The sequence below is a fragment of the Gobio gobio genome (genome assembly GCF_949357685.1).
Source record: "Gobio gobio genome assembly, chromosome: 19".
Lineage (NCBI taxonomy): Eukaryota > Metazoa > Chordata > Actinopteri > Cypriniformes > Gobionidae > Gobio > Gobio gobio.
In genome coordinates this window covers 30,317,897-30,332,679 of record NC_137112.1, presented here as the reverse complement: position 1 = coordinate 30,332,679, position 14,783 = coordinate 30,317,897, and the positions used below count along the sequence as shown (strand labels likewise).

At 41.9% G+C, this 14,783-nt stretch overlaps 1 protein-coding gene across 2 annotated transcripts in view; it reads left to right on the top strand.

The window, feature by feature from the left end:
• The window catches only part of LOC307143168 (opioid growth factor receptor-like), a 28,850-nt gene extending 14,067 nt beyond the window's left edge, over nucleotides 1-14,783 (top strand). Inside the window, exons 9-15 of one of the 2 annotated variants that reach the window (XM_079844483.1) lie at nucleotides 10,657-10,725; nucleotides 10,998-11,033; nucleotides 11,218-11,272; nucleotides 11,384-11,462; nucleotides 11,564-11,630; nucleotides 14,039-14,187; nucleotides 14,272-14,783. In XM_079844483.1, the coding sequence (XP_079700609.1) occupies nucleotides 10,657-10,725; nucleotides 10,998-11,033; nucleotides 11,218-11,272; nucleotides 11,384-11,462; nucleotides 11,564-11,630; nucleotides 14,039-14,187; nucleotides 14,272-14,644 (828 nt within the window). In that variant the 3' untranslated portion in view covers nucleotides 14,645-14,783. Of the gene's footprint in view, nucleotides 1-10,656; nucleotides 10,726-10,997; nucleotides 11,034-11,217; nucleotides 11,273-11,383; nucleotides 11,463-11,563; nucleotides 11,631-12,881; nucleotides 12,987-14,038; nucleotides 14,188-14,271 lie in introns of those variants that run through there. The other variant, XM_079844484.1, reaches the window with a different exon arrangement.

Genomic DNA, 14,783 nt, shown 5'->3' with positions numbered 1-14,783 from the left:
AAAAACAGGTGGATTTACCTGTTTTTTTTTTTTGTTTGTTTTTTTTTTTTCTCTCAACAACTTAAGTCTTATCCAGTAGCCTATGACAAAGGCACATCGGCTATATTAAATTAAATCTAATGTGGACCAAGGCATATTTTTTAGCTACACATCACTATACAACATATGTCCTTATTATAGGAGAAAATATATGTCGTTTTAACGACATACATCTCGTTATTATGAGAAAAGATGTAAACGGCATAATATCTCGTTATTACGACATGATTGAGTGGAAAAAATATGTAGGCTATGTGGCAGAAGTGTGTCACAAGACCTGCCTTATAGCCTTTTTTTTTTTTACTGAACATTAATGGAAGACATGGCAACCCTTTAGTCAACTCGAGTTGTGTCATTCTTTGCTGAACTGTAGGCTACTAGAAACTACTTTCGATTTTAACATGACTTTGACTTGAAGTTTCTCTTGACAGTGGAAAGATTGAGCTCTTTATATAGTCCCGGTTCTTGGTATAAGATTATAATCGGACTGAGTTTGCGATACTTTATAGGCCTACTTGACATGGAGTTTGATGAGTCAGATTGCGAGTTTGACTCCACATGGGAAGATGAATACGAAATCAAAACACGCAGAAAGAAGGTAGGCTTGGACGTCAGTGCTGTCTTATTTTGTCGTTTGTTTGAATGAAGTTCAGTCCCTGCACCACAATCGACCTTTTTTTTTTAAAATTAATTTCCTGGATTTCTGGGACGCTTTGTTTTTTATTATTAATCCTAAAATGCCGCTTTGTTTTTTATTATTAATCCTAAAATGCCGCATAATCACGTGCAAAAAAAAAACCTTCCATTTGTTAATAAGATTAAGTCATTATTTATCGATCGGTTCTATGAAATTGTATTTTATATTTTTATTTATATCAATATGAACTAGGCTATAGTAGGCTATTAATAGCGCATCTGACTGGATTATATTACGTCATCTACGGCTCGAATCAGGCCCGTCGCAAGGGCGGGTGCGAGTGTAACCGATGGCAAGTAATGATCATACTTGGTCCGACTACGCCACCGGGGCTTTAATACCCACGGACATAACTAAACAGCAACACAAGCTCTCTCTCGCTAATAAATGAAGAACATAGACGTGACCCTCAAGTACAACACTTTTATTAACAATTAGTACAAAAATTTATGAACAGGCGGAATATTCAAATTGCAAGTTGAGATGTCTAATCGTTAAATGTAATATTAAAATCAGGACCCTCAATCTGCATATATATGGTCAACCAAGCCTGCGGGAAGAACAGAGGAGAAATCACTAGGCCAAAGACCCACAGTTTAAACAGCACTCACCACACGTGTACATAAACCAACACATTTAAAAAAAGGTGTAGTGAATACTGCAAATGCCTCACACGCTCAATACCCATGCAGTGTTTGTAAACCTCATGCAGTGTTTGTAAACCTCATGCAGTGGAGAAAAGACCCAGGAGACCCCAAGAGGAAACTCCCACACAGGCTGGTTCCTAAAAACAATAGAAAGATGGGTTAAATTCCCCTTTAGCACATACAAATAGACCCTTAGCGGTTGGTACAAACAAAACTTAAGTAACAAAACAAATAATAACAAAAAGAAATAATTTCAAAACACACAATTCATAATAATCAAATTAAAACTTATGAAAAACAAGTAAATAAGGCATAAGCAAAACAGCAGGGCCTAGACATCAAAGGTCCATATGTACAGAACTCCACAGAGTAAGATCTGTCAACAGAAAACAAAAACATAACTTATTCTTCAACAAAATAAATAAAATAAACAATACATCAACACATAAAACACCAGTCATGGCCCACTCAACACAATCCTCTAAATCACTCAATTACACAAGAATTATAATAAACCTAATCTAATACGGACATACCTCTGCCGTAATCCAAGAGTGAACGAGAAATGTGGCACAATAGCTCAAACTAACGACGCTGCGTGATACGGTTTGTTGATGACACCGCAAACACGGCATGCCCGACTTGCATGCGATCATATAACACCCACGCGCTCACAGTCTTGCGTCGGGAGGGGTTCTCTCTACAATATAAGATAGATCATAAAAACAACGTCCTTATGCAAACTCCTATAACACCTAAAATATAATGCTCCTACCTCGCTATGGCGCTTCAGGGTCACAACCCCGGAAGAGGACAGGAAGAAATCAAACGTCAGGCAGTCACGCCACCTGCTGCCCTCCGCGGCATTTATAGGACAAAATAAACATATGCCCCACCCCGTACACCATCCTAATCGTCCACTTGGTTACAATTCACCCCCTCTTTCTGTGTCGACGCCCCGTCGGCAAATTAAAAGGAAAAAATTTTTTTTTTTTTTTTTTACTTAAATTACCTACATCCAGGGCCTAAACACAACTGTCACCCCCTCACTATGGCCAAGGAAAGACGAAGAAGTCGCAGCCCCGTTTGCACTACTCCCCACAGCCCGTGGCAAATGATGAGGGTTGGAATGCCTCCCTGCAGTTCCTCTTGCTGACCGGCGTAGGGGATTTTCTTCATTGTCTAATGCCTCACCACTTGCCGAAGGCGGCATCTCCACCAGCCGACCTAGACTCCTTTTCCAGCCATCAGGATGCAATACACCAGCAACTGACTCGGAGTGACCAGGTGAAGGAACAGCTGGAACGGTCACAGTGGCAGGCGTCCTCTCTTCCGGCAGTGGGACATAAACCCATCGTCCATCCTCCTGTTCTTCTTCATGGGCAACATTCTCAGATCGCAAAGTCTCAGAGCCCACACACGGCGAAACATACAAAGGCAAAACGTCAGGCACAGGCTTCAACATAGTCCGATGTACTGTTTTTACTTGCGCCCGTTTATCTGGAGGGGCAATGGAATAAACCACTCCTTCGGTGGGTGCTCGGATTACCATATACTTTGTCGGGCTCCAAACGTCTTGTATTTTATTCCTACCTCGATTACTGTGGTCCCTTCGGTAAACTAACTGTCCTTCCTTTAAGTGACTGCTATACCCCCTCTGATCGTGCCTCTCCTTCCTCAGCTGGGCTGCCGCTTGAATCCTCTCCCGAGCGCCATCAAATGCCACTTGCAAACGTCCTCTATGCTCTGCCATCCAGTCCATTACTGTCCCTGCTGTCGGCTGTGGGACTCTTCCAAGGAGAAAATCAACTGGTAAGTTAGGTTCTTGGCCAAACATTAAAAAATGTGGGCACTCACCCGTTGTCTGATGTATTGTAGTGTTGTAAGAGAACAACAATTGGGGTAAGTAATTAGTCCAGTCGGCTTTTGCAAATTTGGGAAGTGTACAAAGGAGACTGTGCAATGTTCGATTGAACCGTTCACATTGGCCGTTACCTTGAGGGTGATAGGGTGTTGTACGTGTCTTTTGTATCCCATATAGGTTGCAAAGTTGCTGTATCAATGCCCCTTCAAAACTTCGACCCTGATCCGAGTGAATTCGGGCTGGGACACCAAACCGGCAAAACCATTCCCTCACCAACACATTTGCTACCGTGGGAGCCCGCTGATCATAAGTTGGGACTGCCTGCGTAAACTTTGAAAAAACATCAGTCATTATTAATACTTGCTCTTTACCATCTCTTGAACGTTCTAAGAGGGTAAAATCAATCGCTAAAATTTGATTTGGTCTTGCGGCAACCAAGTGCCCCATTGGTCCCTTCACCGGAGGATGTACTGGTTTAGCCAGAGTGCAGCGTTCACATTCCTCGCACCACTTTTTAACTGCTTTATACATTCCAGGCCAATAACACCTTGAACGCACTAGTTCGGTGGTCCGCTCAATACCTTGATGGCCGTGCCCCTGATGTAACTGTTGTAACACCTCCTCTTGTAATATTTCTGGCAATACTAATTGTAGAACCTCTTCTCCTCCATCAGGGCGAAAGGTCCTACGATACAAGACCTTATCTCTCTCTACCAGACGGTCCCATTGTCTCACCAATTCCAGTACAGACTTGCTCAACGTTTGCCGGTCGATGTAATCTGGCCTCTTTTTAGTTTGCCAAAAATTACCAAAAACAGCAATCATAGGATCACTTTTCTGAAGATCAGCAAGGTCACTCACAGAATAGGCTGGTAACACAGACATTTCTGACTGGTAAGCAACTACCGGTGTCTGGCCAATAGCCTGCTCCAATCGGGCTGGAACTGATGTCCCTGGAAGAAAGTGATCAACATGGGATGCTCCCTCCGGGACATGTTGTCTTGATAAGGAATCAGCATTCCTATTGGCCCGTCCAGGTCGATAACGGATAATATAATCAAAGGCTTCCAACTCGGCTGCCCACCGTAACTCTGTTGCTCCAAGTTTCGCCGTACTCAAATGGCTCAAAGGGTTGTTATCGGTCCAGACAATAACTTTATGGCCCAGCAAATATTCTCTGAATTTCTCCGCCATCGCCCATTTCAGGGCGAGAAACTCTAACTTCATGGAACTATAGTTTGGCATCCTCTTCTCAGTCCGATTCAATGTTCTACTTGCATAGGCAAGAGGCCTCACTTTCCCTTCTTGCTCCTGTGACAGCACTGCTCCCAACCCGTTCTGGCAGGCATCTACTTCCAAAATGAAAGGTAATGAAAAATTTGCATAAGCCAACACAGGGGTATTAGTCAGACACTCCTTCAACTCTTGAAAACTCTTTTCACAAATCAGGGTCCAGGCACTGCTTACAGGTCTCCGCGCACCCTTTTTGTCCTTACTTCCGCCCAGTTCCCCAATCAGATGGTACAATGGGGCTGCAATCACTGAGAAATCTTTAACAAATCGTCTGTAGTAACTGGCAAACCCTAAAAAGGATCTTAATGCTGCTACATCCGTTGGTCGAGGCCAGTTGGCTACAGCAGCAATCTTCTCAGGGTCAGTAGAGACCCCCTCATTGGATATCACGTGCCCCAGATATTTGACCTCCGTTTTGAAGAAACAACACTTCTCCAGTTTTACCTTAAGACCTTCTTGATGAAGCCGACTCAAAACCTTGTCCAACCGCTCCAAATGTTGATCTATAGAGCAGGAAAATACAATCACATCGTCTAGGTAAAGCAACAGAGTTTGGAAGTGCTGGGACCCAAACATGCGCTCCATAAGTCGCTGAAATGTACTTGGTGCATTAGATAACCCAAAAGGCATACGATTAAATTCGAACAGCCCAAATGGGGTACAGAAAGCAGTCTTACATTTGTCCTTCTCTTCAACAGGCACCTGATTGTAGCCACTTGCCAGGTCTAAAGTTGAAAACCAGCGAGCTCCTGAAAGGGCGTCAAGGGACTCCTCGATTCTAGGGAGAGGAAAAGCATCTCTCCGAGTCTTGCGATTAAGCTGTCGATAATCCACACATAGACGTAGAGCACCATCTTTTTTCTTAACTAAAACGATGGGGGATGCATAGGGGCTGCAACTTTCCCTTATTACCTGACTTTCTAAAAGCTGATTTATGTGTGCCTTTACAGCCTCATATTCAGCAGGTGGAATGCGCCTATATCTTTGTCTTACAGGGGCCTCATCCGTTAAGGGGATCTGATGACTAATGAGGGTAGTGCAGCCTAAATCTCCTTCGTGGGTAGCAAACACAGACTGATACTTTGTCAATAGGGCAATAACCTTACTCTGCTCTAATGCGGAGAGGGTGGACAAATCAACTGACTGTATCAGCTGCTGTGTTTTGCCAACTTGTCCTGCCTGCATACCAATCATAGCCTGAACTTCCCCAACCCCCAGTGAAAAGGGAACCTCCTCAACCCCAGCAGGTAAGCTAACTATTTGAGCTGACTTCAGAGTCCCTAAAGCACAGCGTGAAGGAACACGAGCATCCATACAGCTAACATTGATCACAGGAACATAAGCAGTACCCTTAAGCATCTGTACTACAGCAGGGACTACCAATACTCCAGCAGGAAGTGCAACATTAGAAAATGGCTCGAAAACAACAGTCTTAGACTGGGCTATTAGATGCTGAGAGCAGGTAGCCGCCACTAATTTCATGGTTCCCCCTGGTAAATGAACAGGGTACCTACCCCTAACTCTTGCAATCCCTGTGCCGGACCTAACAGAGGAGGGAGCATCCTGACAGAACTGGAGTGCCTGTTGCCACTCCTTGGGAGCCTGCTGGATACATGGGAGGCTGAAAAGAGAAGCACCATGCTGACTAAACAGCAAGTCATAACACTCACTAATAATGTTCATTCCCAAGACACCTGGAATATTTGTTTTTGACCACAAACTAGGAGTGTCTTTTACAACGAGAATCCCCTTATTTGGTATAACTTTCCCAAAAACCTCTACATTCACCTCAGCATACCCAAGATAGGGTATATCAAGCCCATTAGCAGCTCTAAGTTGTAACCAATTACAAGAATGGAGTTGTTCACTAAAATGTTGGAAAAAAAAACTCTCTGCTATTGTGGACACCATTGATCCAGTATCCAGAAGACATGGTACCCTGATCCCCCCAATAAGAACCATAACTGATGGACATGGCCCCACTAATTTCGGTACATTGAGGTGGCTTACCTCATTAGAATTACTTGAGTCAGAACTGTCCCCTCCTGAACCGTGACTCAGCGACTCAGAGGGAGTTAGTTTTCCGACAGCTGCTGCTGGGATCCTATCCTTCGTCTGAAATGAGACTGTGGTTGGGATTCAACCCGTTCATTATCACAATGACTAGCAAAGTGGCCAGGTTGTTGACAACGCCTACACACGACTTGATTACGATGTACTGGAGGCCGCTTGTTAGGATTCTGCAACCGGGAAAGCTGTTCCCCTAGCTGATTTAATTGTTCTTGTTGTCGTTTCAACATTTCTTTTATTTCAGCCATTTCAGCCAAATAACTACCTGTACTAGAGGGGTTTTGTGTAGTGGATACATGTGTAGCACACAATGAGGGTACAGAATAACTCCGTGCCCGCCCTTCAACAGACATGCCTTCCCGCTCCCAGCGAATAGCCTCTTTACGGATATCTAAAAGTGTATAACTTGGATGGGCTCGGACAATTTGTTTCAACGCCCTTCGAAGGGCTGGATCGATGACATGTTCCACAAACTGGTCTCTCAATAGTATGGCAGAGTTAGGCATTGGAGCCGGGGCACTTTCCGACACCTCATTCATAAGTCTAAACAGAGCATGGGAATACTCCTGTAACGACTCACCCTCAATCTGTTTCCGGGAAAAGAACTTTTCTTGTAATGCAACATAAGACTGGGGGCAGCCATACATTTCTTGGAGGATAGAAAGGATCCGATCTGGGTCCTCCCTTTCTGCTCTAGACCTATATTTAATTTCATTTTTAGCTTCCCCCTCCAAATGATCATATATAAAATAGGCTTGATCAACAGATATAAGGCCCCGGGCCCGCATACTAGCGCGGACCTCCTCTGCCCATTCTGCTATTCCAATTCCCACAGTACCTCTAAAGACAGGACACTTCCTCTCCCTGGGCACATACAACATGCGGTCATGGAACCCATTAGCCTGAACTGAAGATCTGGAAACATCAGAAACAACATTAGTAGATTCAGTTCTTATAGGAGCAGTCTGAGCCTGTAACAGGCGTTGATTATCAGTTCTTAGCTGTTGAACTAAGTCCCGCAGCTCTTGCAACTCAGTGTCCATAGTCTCCTCCCGAAACTCTTGCAACGGCGCCTCCATAGTCACCAGGCACAGATCCCTCCGTCGTCCTCAATAGAAACGATCTCGCAGCGAAACACCTGCCCGCTGAATGGTTATAGGCCGCTGCTGTTTTGCCACAAAATAGAAAAAAAAAAAAAAAAAAGAGAAAACAGAAAAAAAACTACAACAACAACAACAACCGCCAGGGATAAAAAAAACAATGTGTAGTTGCACCTGAAAATCACGTCCTGTTCCACACAAGCATACCCTGCCGACCTACGCCAAATGTAACCGATGGCAAGTAATGATCATACTTGGTCCGACTACGCCACCGGGGCTTTAATACCCACGGACATAACTAAACAGCAACACAAGCTCTCTCTCGCTAATAAATGAAGAACATAGACGTGACCCTCAAGTACAACACTTTTATTAACAATTAGTACAAAAATTTATGAACAGGCGGAATATTCAAATTGCAAGTTGAGATGTCTAATCGTTAAATGTAATATTAAAATCAGGACCCTCAATCTGCATATATATGGTCAACCAAGCCTGCGGGAAGAACAGAGGAGAAATCACTAGGCCAAAGACCCACAGTTTAAACAGCACTCACCACACGTGTACATAAACCAACACATTTAAAAAAAGGTGTAGTGAATACTGCAAATGCCTCACACGCTCAATACCCATGCAGTGTTTGTAAACCTCATGCAGTGTTTGTAAACCTCATGCAGTGGAGAAAAGACCCAGGAGACCCCAAGAGGAAACTCCCACACAGGCTGGTTCCTAAAAACAATAGAAAGATGGGTTAAATTCCCCTTTAGCACATACAAATAGACCCTTAGCGGTTGGTACAAACAAAACTTAAGTAACAAAACAAATAATAACAAAAAGAAATAATTTCAAAACACACAATTCATAATAATCAAATTAAAACTTATGAAAAACAAGTAAATAAGGCATAAGCAAAACAGCAGGGCCTAGACATCAAAGGTCCATATGTACAGAACTCCACAGAGTAAGATCTGTCAACAGAAAACAAAAACATAACTTATTCTTCAACAAAATAAATAAAATAAACAATACATCAACACATAAAACACCAGTCATGGCCCACTCAACACAATCCTCTAAATCACTCAATTACACAAGAATTATAATAAACCTAATCTAATACGGACATACCTCTGCCGTAATCCAAGAGTGAACGAGAAATGTGGCACAATAGCTCAAACTAACGACGCTGCGTGATACGGTTTGTTGATGACACCGCAAACACGGCATGCCCGACTTGCATGCGATCATATAACACCCACGCGCTCACAGTCTTGCGTCGGGAGGGGTTCTCTCTACAATATAAGATAGATCATAAAAACAACGTCCTTATGCAAACTCCTATAACACCTAAAATATAATGCTCCTACCTCGCTATGGCGCTTCAGGGTCACAACCCCGGAAGAGGACAGGAAGAAATCAAACGTCAGGCAGTCACGCCACCTGCTGCCCTCCGCGGCATTTATAGGACAAAATAAACATATGCCCCACCCCGTACACCATCCTAATCGTCCACTTGGTTACACGAGCATGGGCGCCGTAGGGAGGAAAAGTTAGGAAAGCAAATAGGTAAAATAGGTCAAACTAATTTAAAAAATTGATTATATTATACACTATATAAACCAACAGCATTGAGTATATTTCAAATAATAATAAAATGTCTTTGATTTAGCTTATTTTGGCAATACAAGTAAAATATCCCCATTGACCAAAAAGTAAACGTGTTTGTTGAACCACTCAAAGACTAAGGCTCCATGAAATATACTGCAGTAGAAGTAAGTGTTTCAAATTTAAATAGCTATTTGTAGTAGGCCTACTGTAAATAAGCATACAACCCCTATGAATGTCCATACAGCAGTGCACTTTTTCATTCCTGAATTCATTCAGTGTTCAGTCATGTAGTTTTTATTTTATTTATTTATTTATTCATTATTATTTCTTTATTGAATTATTCAAAATGAATTTAATCAACAACAAAAAAAGGAAACATTTATAAAGAAATATACATAAAAACAATATTAAAGTCACATTGGACAGGAGTAAAGTTTATAGGTGCAATTCGCAGGTTGTCCTGCAGGAGACCACATAGCTCTGTCTCCTTACGATGCACTTAGGGAGTTACGATTACTCCAGAGCACTCGTAGTAGTTCTACGAAGATTTTCAAGTAGGCTACTACTTAAGTTACGATGGTTTTGGGAAACGGTGATCGTTTTTACGATCTGCTTAGGCTTGCGCATGAATCCCTGTCACACGCACAGTCTCACGCATAGAGAAATAGGATATTGCAAGTTACTGCATAATACATTTTTAACAAGCAGAATAATAAAGCATCAAGATACACATTTTAAAGAGATAGTTCACCCAAAAATGAATATTCTGTCATAATTTTCAATGAGTTTCTTTGTTCTGCTGAACACTAAAGAAGATATTTTAAAGAATGTTTGTAACCAAGCAGATAGAGCAACCATTGACTACCATAGTAGGGGAAAAAATACTAGTCACTGGTTGCTCTATCTGCTTTGTTACAAACATTCTTTAAAATATATTGTTTTGTGTTCAGCAGAACAAAGAAACGGAACAACTTTAAGGTGAGTAAGTGACGACAGAATTTTCAGGGTGAACTATCCCTTTAAGCTATGTTTTTTAACTATTAACTATTTTGAAGGACAAAAACATGAACTTTCACTATATTGGCTTTACATCATCAAGTCAGCGGTCACTTTAGTTTTGCGCAAGGCCCTGTGCGGGCACAGCCCTTGCAACGGTATACTGGCACAAATGATTTGTATATTATTATTATTATTATTATTATTATTATTATTATTATTATTATTATTATTATTATTATTGAATCAACCCCACCACATGTCTTATGCTAATTACCATTCTTCCTATTTTATTTTATTGTGTTTCTATGAATATGATAGAAATTTTGGATTTGTTTAAAGATCTGCAGAAGGAGTCGCAGGAACATACATGCTGCAAAGGACATGCAAGACTTTCGGCGCAGTGTCCGGGTAAGTTTAACTTACTGGGGTAGCCTAAGCTGTGGCACTCATCATCTAAGCAATTTCAAAAGTAAAGATAGTTCAGATCACTGCATAGCTCCTAAATTAGAAAACAAAGCATATAAAGCATGAAGTCATAAAAATGCCAACACACATTCATCCTTTGATACACACTATATGAGGAAAAATGTTGGTGAGAATCTAAATCCTACAAAAATGTCTAAATGCCAGAACTGTCTTACTCTGTCTTACATGATAACTTTGTTTGTTTTTAACTCTAGATCCTTGATTTTGATAATGATTATGAACCAGGTCAAGTAAGTAATCCATCACAGTGTTTCTATTATTGAGTGTACACTCAAAATTAGCCACATCTGTCATATCAGTGTACAGTGTTCAGTGATCAAAACTGGTTTGATTTGAAGCAGATGCTTAAGAATGGGTTTAGTGTTTTTTTTGTTTGTTTGTTTTTAAATTGTTGCTGTTTTTGTTGTTGTCAAGAGCCGCTTCTTAAACCTGGAGTTTTACCATGGTCAAATAAACTCTTCACCTGATGGTATGGCATTGTGCTCATTCTGTATTTAAATTACACAATTTTTTTGTTTGTCTAATACAAGTGTTATTCAATCAAGGCAAATGCTTTAACATATTACCTTTGTTCACGCAGGTGTTCACATTGATGAATTTCACAAGAAGTGGTGGGGTGATTATCACTCGCTGGAAAACTGTCACTCCTACATTCAATGGTTAGACCCTGTTACACCTCATTCCTGAGCTCTTTATGAACTATTCTATACCCTGAAAGTGTTTCAACCATCATTCAACTAAACATATCAAAACTTTGCAGGTTGTTTCCAATACAAGAGCGTGGATTCAATTGGGATGCACATGTGCTCACAAAAAAGGAAATAAAGGTCAGTTTGCAATTAGATGGTTCAACTCTATTTACAGAGGTGCTTAAAAAATATTATGTAATATAGTATTTGGCTGACATAATTATACATATCAGTCATACCGATCAGTCATAACTAGTGCTGTCAGTTAAACGCGTTATTAACGACGTTAACGCAAACCTATTTTAACGGCGTCAATTTTTTTATCGCGAGATTAACGTTCTTTTTGGTCTAACAAACTTTGTAGTTTTTTCACATGCTGTTGCAGCAACTAGTAACGTTAGAAAAACTACAACACCACTCCGGATGTAGCTAGACCGGAAACAAAACATCAGGCACGCTGCGGCTGCCCACACTTGTTTGGGCCATTAAAAGAGTAGACGTGGATGGCAAGCGTGAGACGCCGAAATGAGAAACGTATTATGCCATGGTTTAACTCAGGGGTCTTCAACTAAAAGTGCTTGTCTTGAGCGCTGCTTTCTGCTCTGATGGTGCATTCACACCGGACGCGAATGAAGCGTTTTGCGCCAGTGATTTAAGTCAATGCAAAGACGCAAATAGACATTCTGCGGCGCGAATTAAGCGGCGTGCATGTCGCGTCATTCGCGTCCGGTGCACCTGCATGCTTGACCGCGCGTCTGGGTCTGAACGCAACAGTGAGCATTGCAACGTTAACTGTTTCATTAGCCTACGTCAAAAGGCTTCGCGGTCCGGATTTGGACCGGAGTCCGCTAGTTGGCGACCCCTGGTTTAACTGCACTATAGGCGGAGTCCTAGTTTACCTTGCATGTGCACTTTGTAATTTTATTTTGTATCACCCTGTTTTGATCCCTTAGAAAGGGCTGTTGAAGGGGCTGTTTGTGCAACAAAGTATTTTTTTTCACCCTTTTATTGATGGACAGTGTTACATTGTGTGAGCGATTATTTGCTCCAAGTGTGAATGACTGCTTCAAGTGAGAATGTTGGTGTGAAATCGAACACTACAGTATGCCAATGTTGTTTTCAATAAAACAAACATTTGAACAAAGCAAGCCGATCCACTTTTCTATGTTGATAAGAGCATTAAAATAAGAAAAAATAATGGGACAAAAAGAAATCAAGGGACATTTAGAATAAATAAAAATGTGCGATTAATTGTGATTAATTGTGAGTTAACTATGGCATTAATGCGATTAATCGCGATTAAATATTTTAATCGTTTGACAGCACTAGTCATAACATTATGACCACCTTCCTAATATTGTGTTGGTCCTCCTTTTGCTGCCAAAACAGCCCTGACCTGTCGAGGCATGGACTCCACTAGACCCCTGAAGGTGTGCTGTGGTATCTAGCACCAAGATGATAGCAGGAGATCCTTTAAGTCCTGTAACTTGGAAGGTGGGGCCTCCATGGATCGGACTTGTTTGTTCAGCACATTCCACAGATGCTCGATTGGATTAAGATCTGGGGAATTTGGAGGCCAAGTCAACACCTCAAACTCATTGTTGTGCTCCTCAAACCATTCCTGAACCATTTTTGTTTTGTGGTAGGTTGCATTATCCTGCTGAAAAAGGCCACAGCCACCAGGGAATACTGTTTCCATGAAAGGGTGTACATAGTCTGCAACAATGCTTAGGTAGGTGGTAAAAAGTAACATCCACATGGATGGCAGGACACAAGGTTTCTCAGCAGAACATTGCCCAAAGCACCACACTGCACCACACTGTGTTCCCCAGGTAAGCGACGCACAAGCACCCGGACATCCACGTGATGTAAAAGACAACGTGATTCATCAGACCAGGCCACCATCTTCCATTGCTCGGTGGTCCAGTTCTGATGCTCACGTGCCCACTGTTGGTGCTTTCGGCGGTGGACAGGGGTCAGCATGGGCACCCTGACTGGTCTGCAGCTATGCAGCCCCATACGCAAAAAACTGCGATGCACTGTGTATTCTGACACCTTTCTATCAGAACCAGCATTAACTTCTTGAGCAATTTGAGCTACAGTAGCTCGTCTGTTTGACCAGACCACACGGGCCAGCCTTCGCTCCCCACGTGCATCTGTGAGCCTTGGCCGACCTGTCGCCGGTTCATCATTGTTCCTTCCTTGGACCACTTTTGATAGATACTGACCACTGCAGACTGGGAACACCCCACAAGAGCTGCAGTTTTGGAGATGCTCTGACCCAGTCGTCTGGCCATCACAATTTGACCCTTGTCAAACTCGATTAAATTCTTACACTTGCCCATTTTTCCTGCTTGTAACACATCAACTTTGAGGACATAATGTTCACTTGCTGCCTAATATCTAATATATCCCACCCACTGACAGGTGGTGTGATGAAGAGATAATCAGTGTTATTCACTTCACCTGTCAGTGGTCATATTGTTATGCCTGATCGGTGTATATAGATATTGATTTTTAAATTCATCTGATCGATTGATTTCCAGCTTTTTCGTAAAGATGAAGAAGCAAAGAGGAAATTGGTGAAATCATATAAGCTCATGTTGGATTTTTATGGTATACGCTTGGTCAACGAAACAACAGGAGAGGTGGAACGTGCCAATAACTGGAAGGAACGCTTTAGCAACCTGAACAGGTTTTTACTGTCATGTTTTTCCTTTTCGTTGAATTTCATTAATGTTGTTTCAGTACTAAAAAGTATTTTTCTTTGATTTTGCAGATATTCACACAACAACCTGCGCATCACACGCATCCTGAAGTGTTTGGGGACTCTAGGATTGCAGCACTACCAGGCCCCACTGGTCAAGTTCTTCCTCCATGAAACTCTTGTGGAGGGACAGCTTCAAAGTGTGAAACAAAGTGTACTAGATTACTTTATGTTTGCTGTATTGGACAAGTCAAAGAGACAAGAGCTGGTCAGATTTGCTTTTAATAATTTTAAACCCCGAGAACAGTTTGTCTGGGGCCATGGCAGATTTAGGCAAGCGCAACATGAGCAACCGGCCAGGGTGGCATCTAACCTGGGGAGCACAGGTCATCTGTACAAGAGAAAACAAAAAGAAGGTTGTTACACTTTTTGCTCATCAAGTTGATGATATCATGTCACTGAGTGGGTCAAGGTCGGTCTTGGAGTGAGCCAAGTATGTCATTGCCCACCCAAACATAATTTAGGCACATAGTGTTTATTTGTTTTTTAGATTTATGCGTTGATTAAAAAAGAATCTTAGGCGG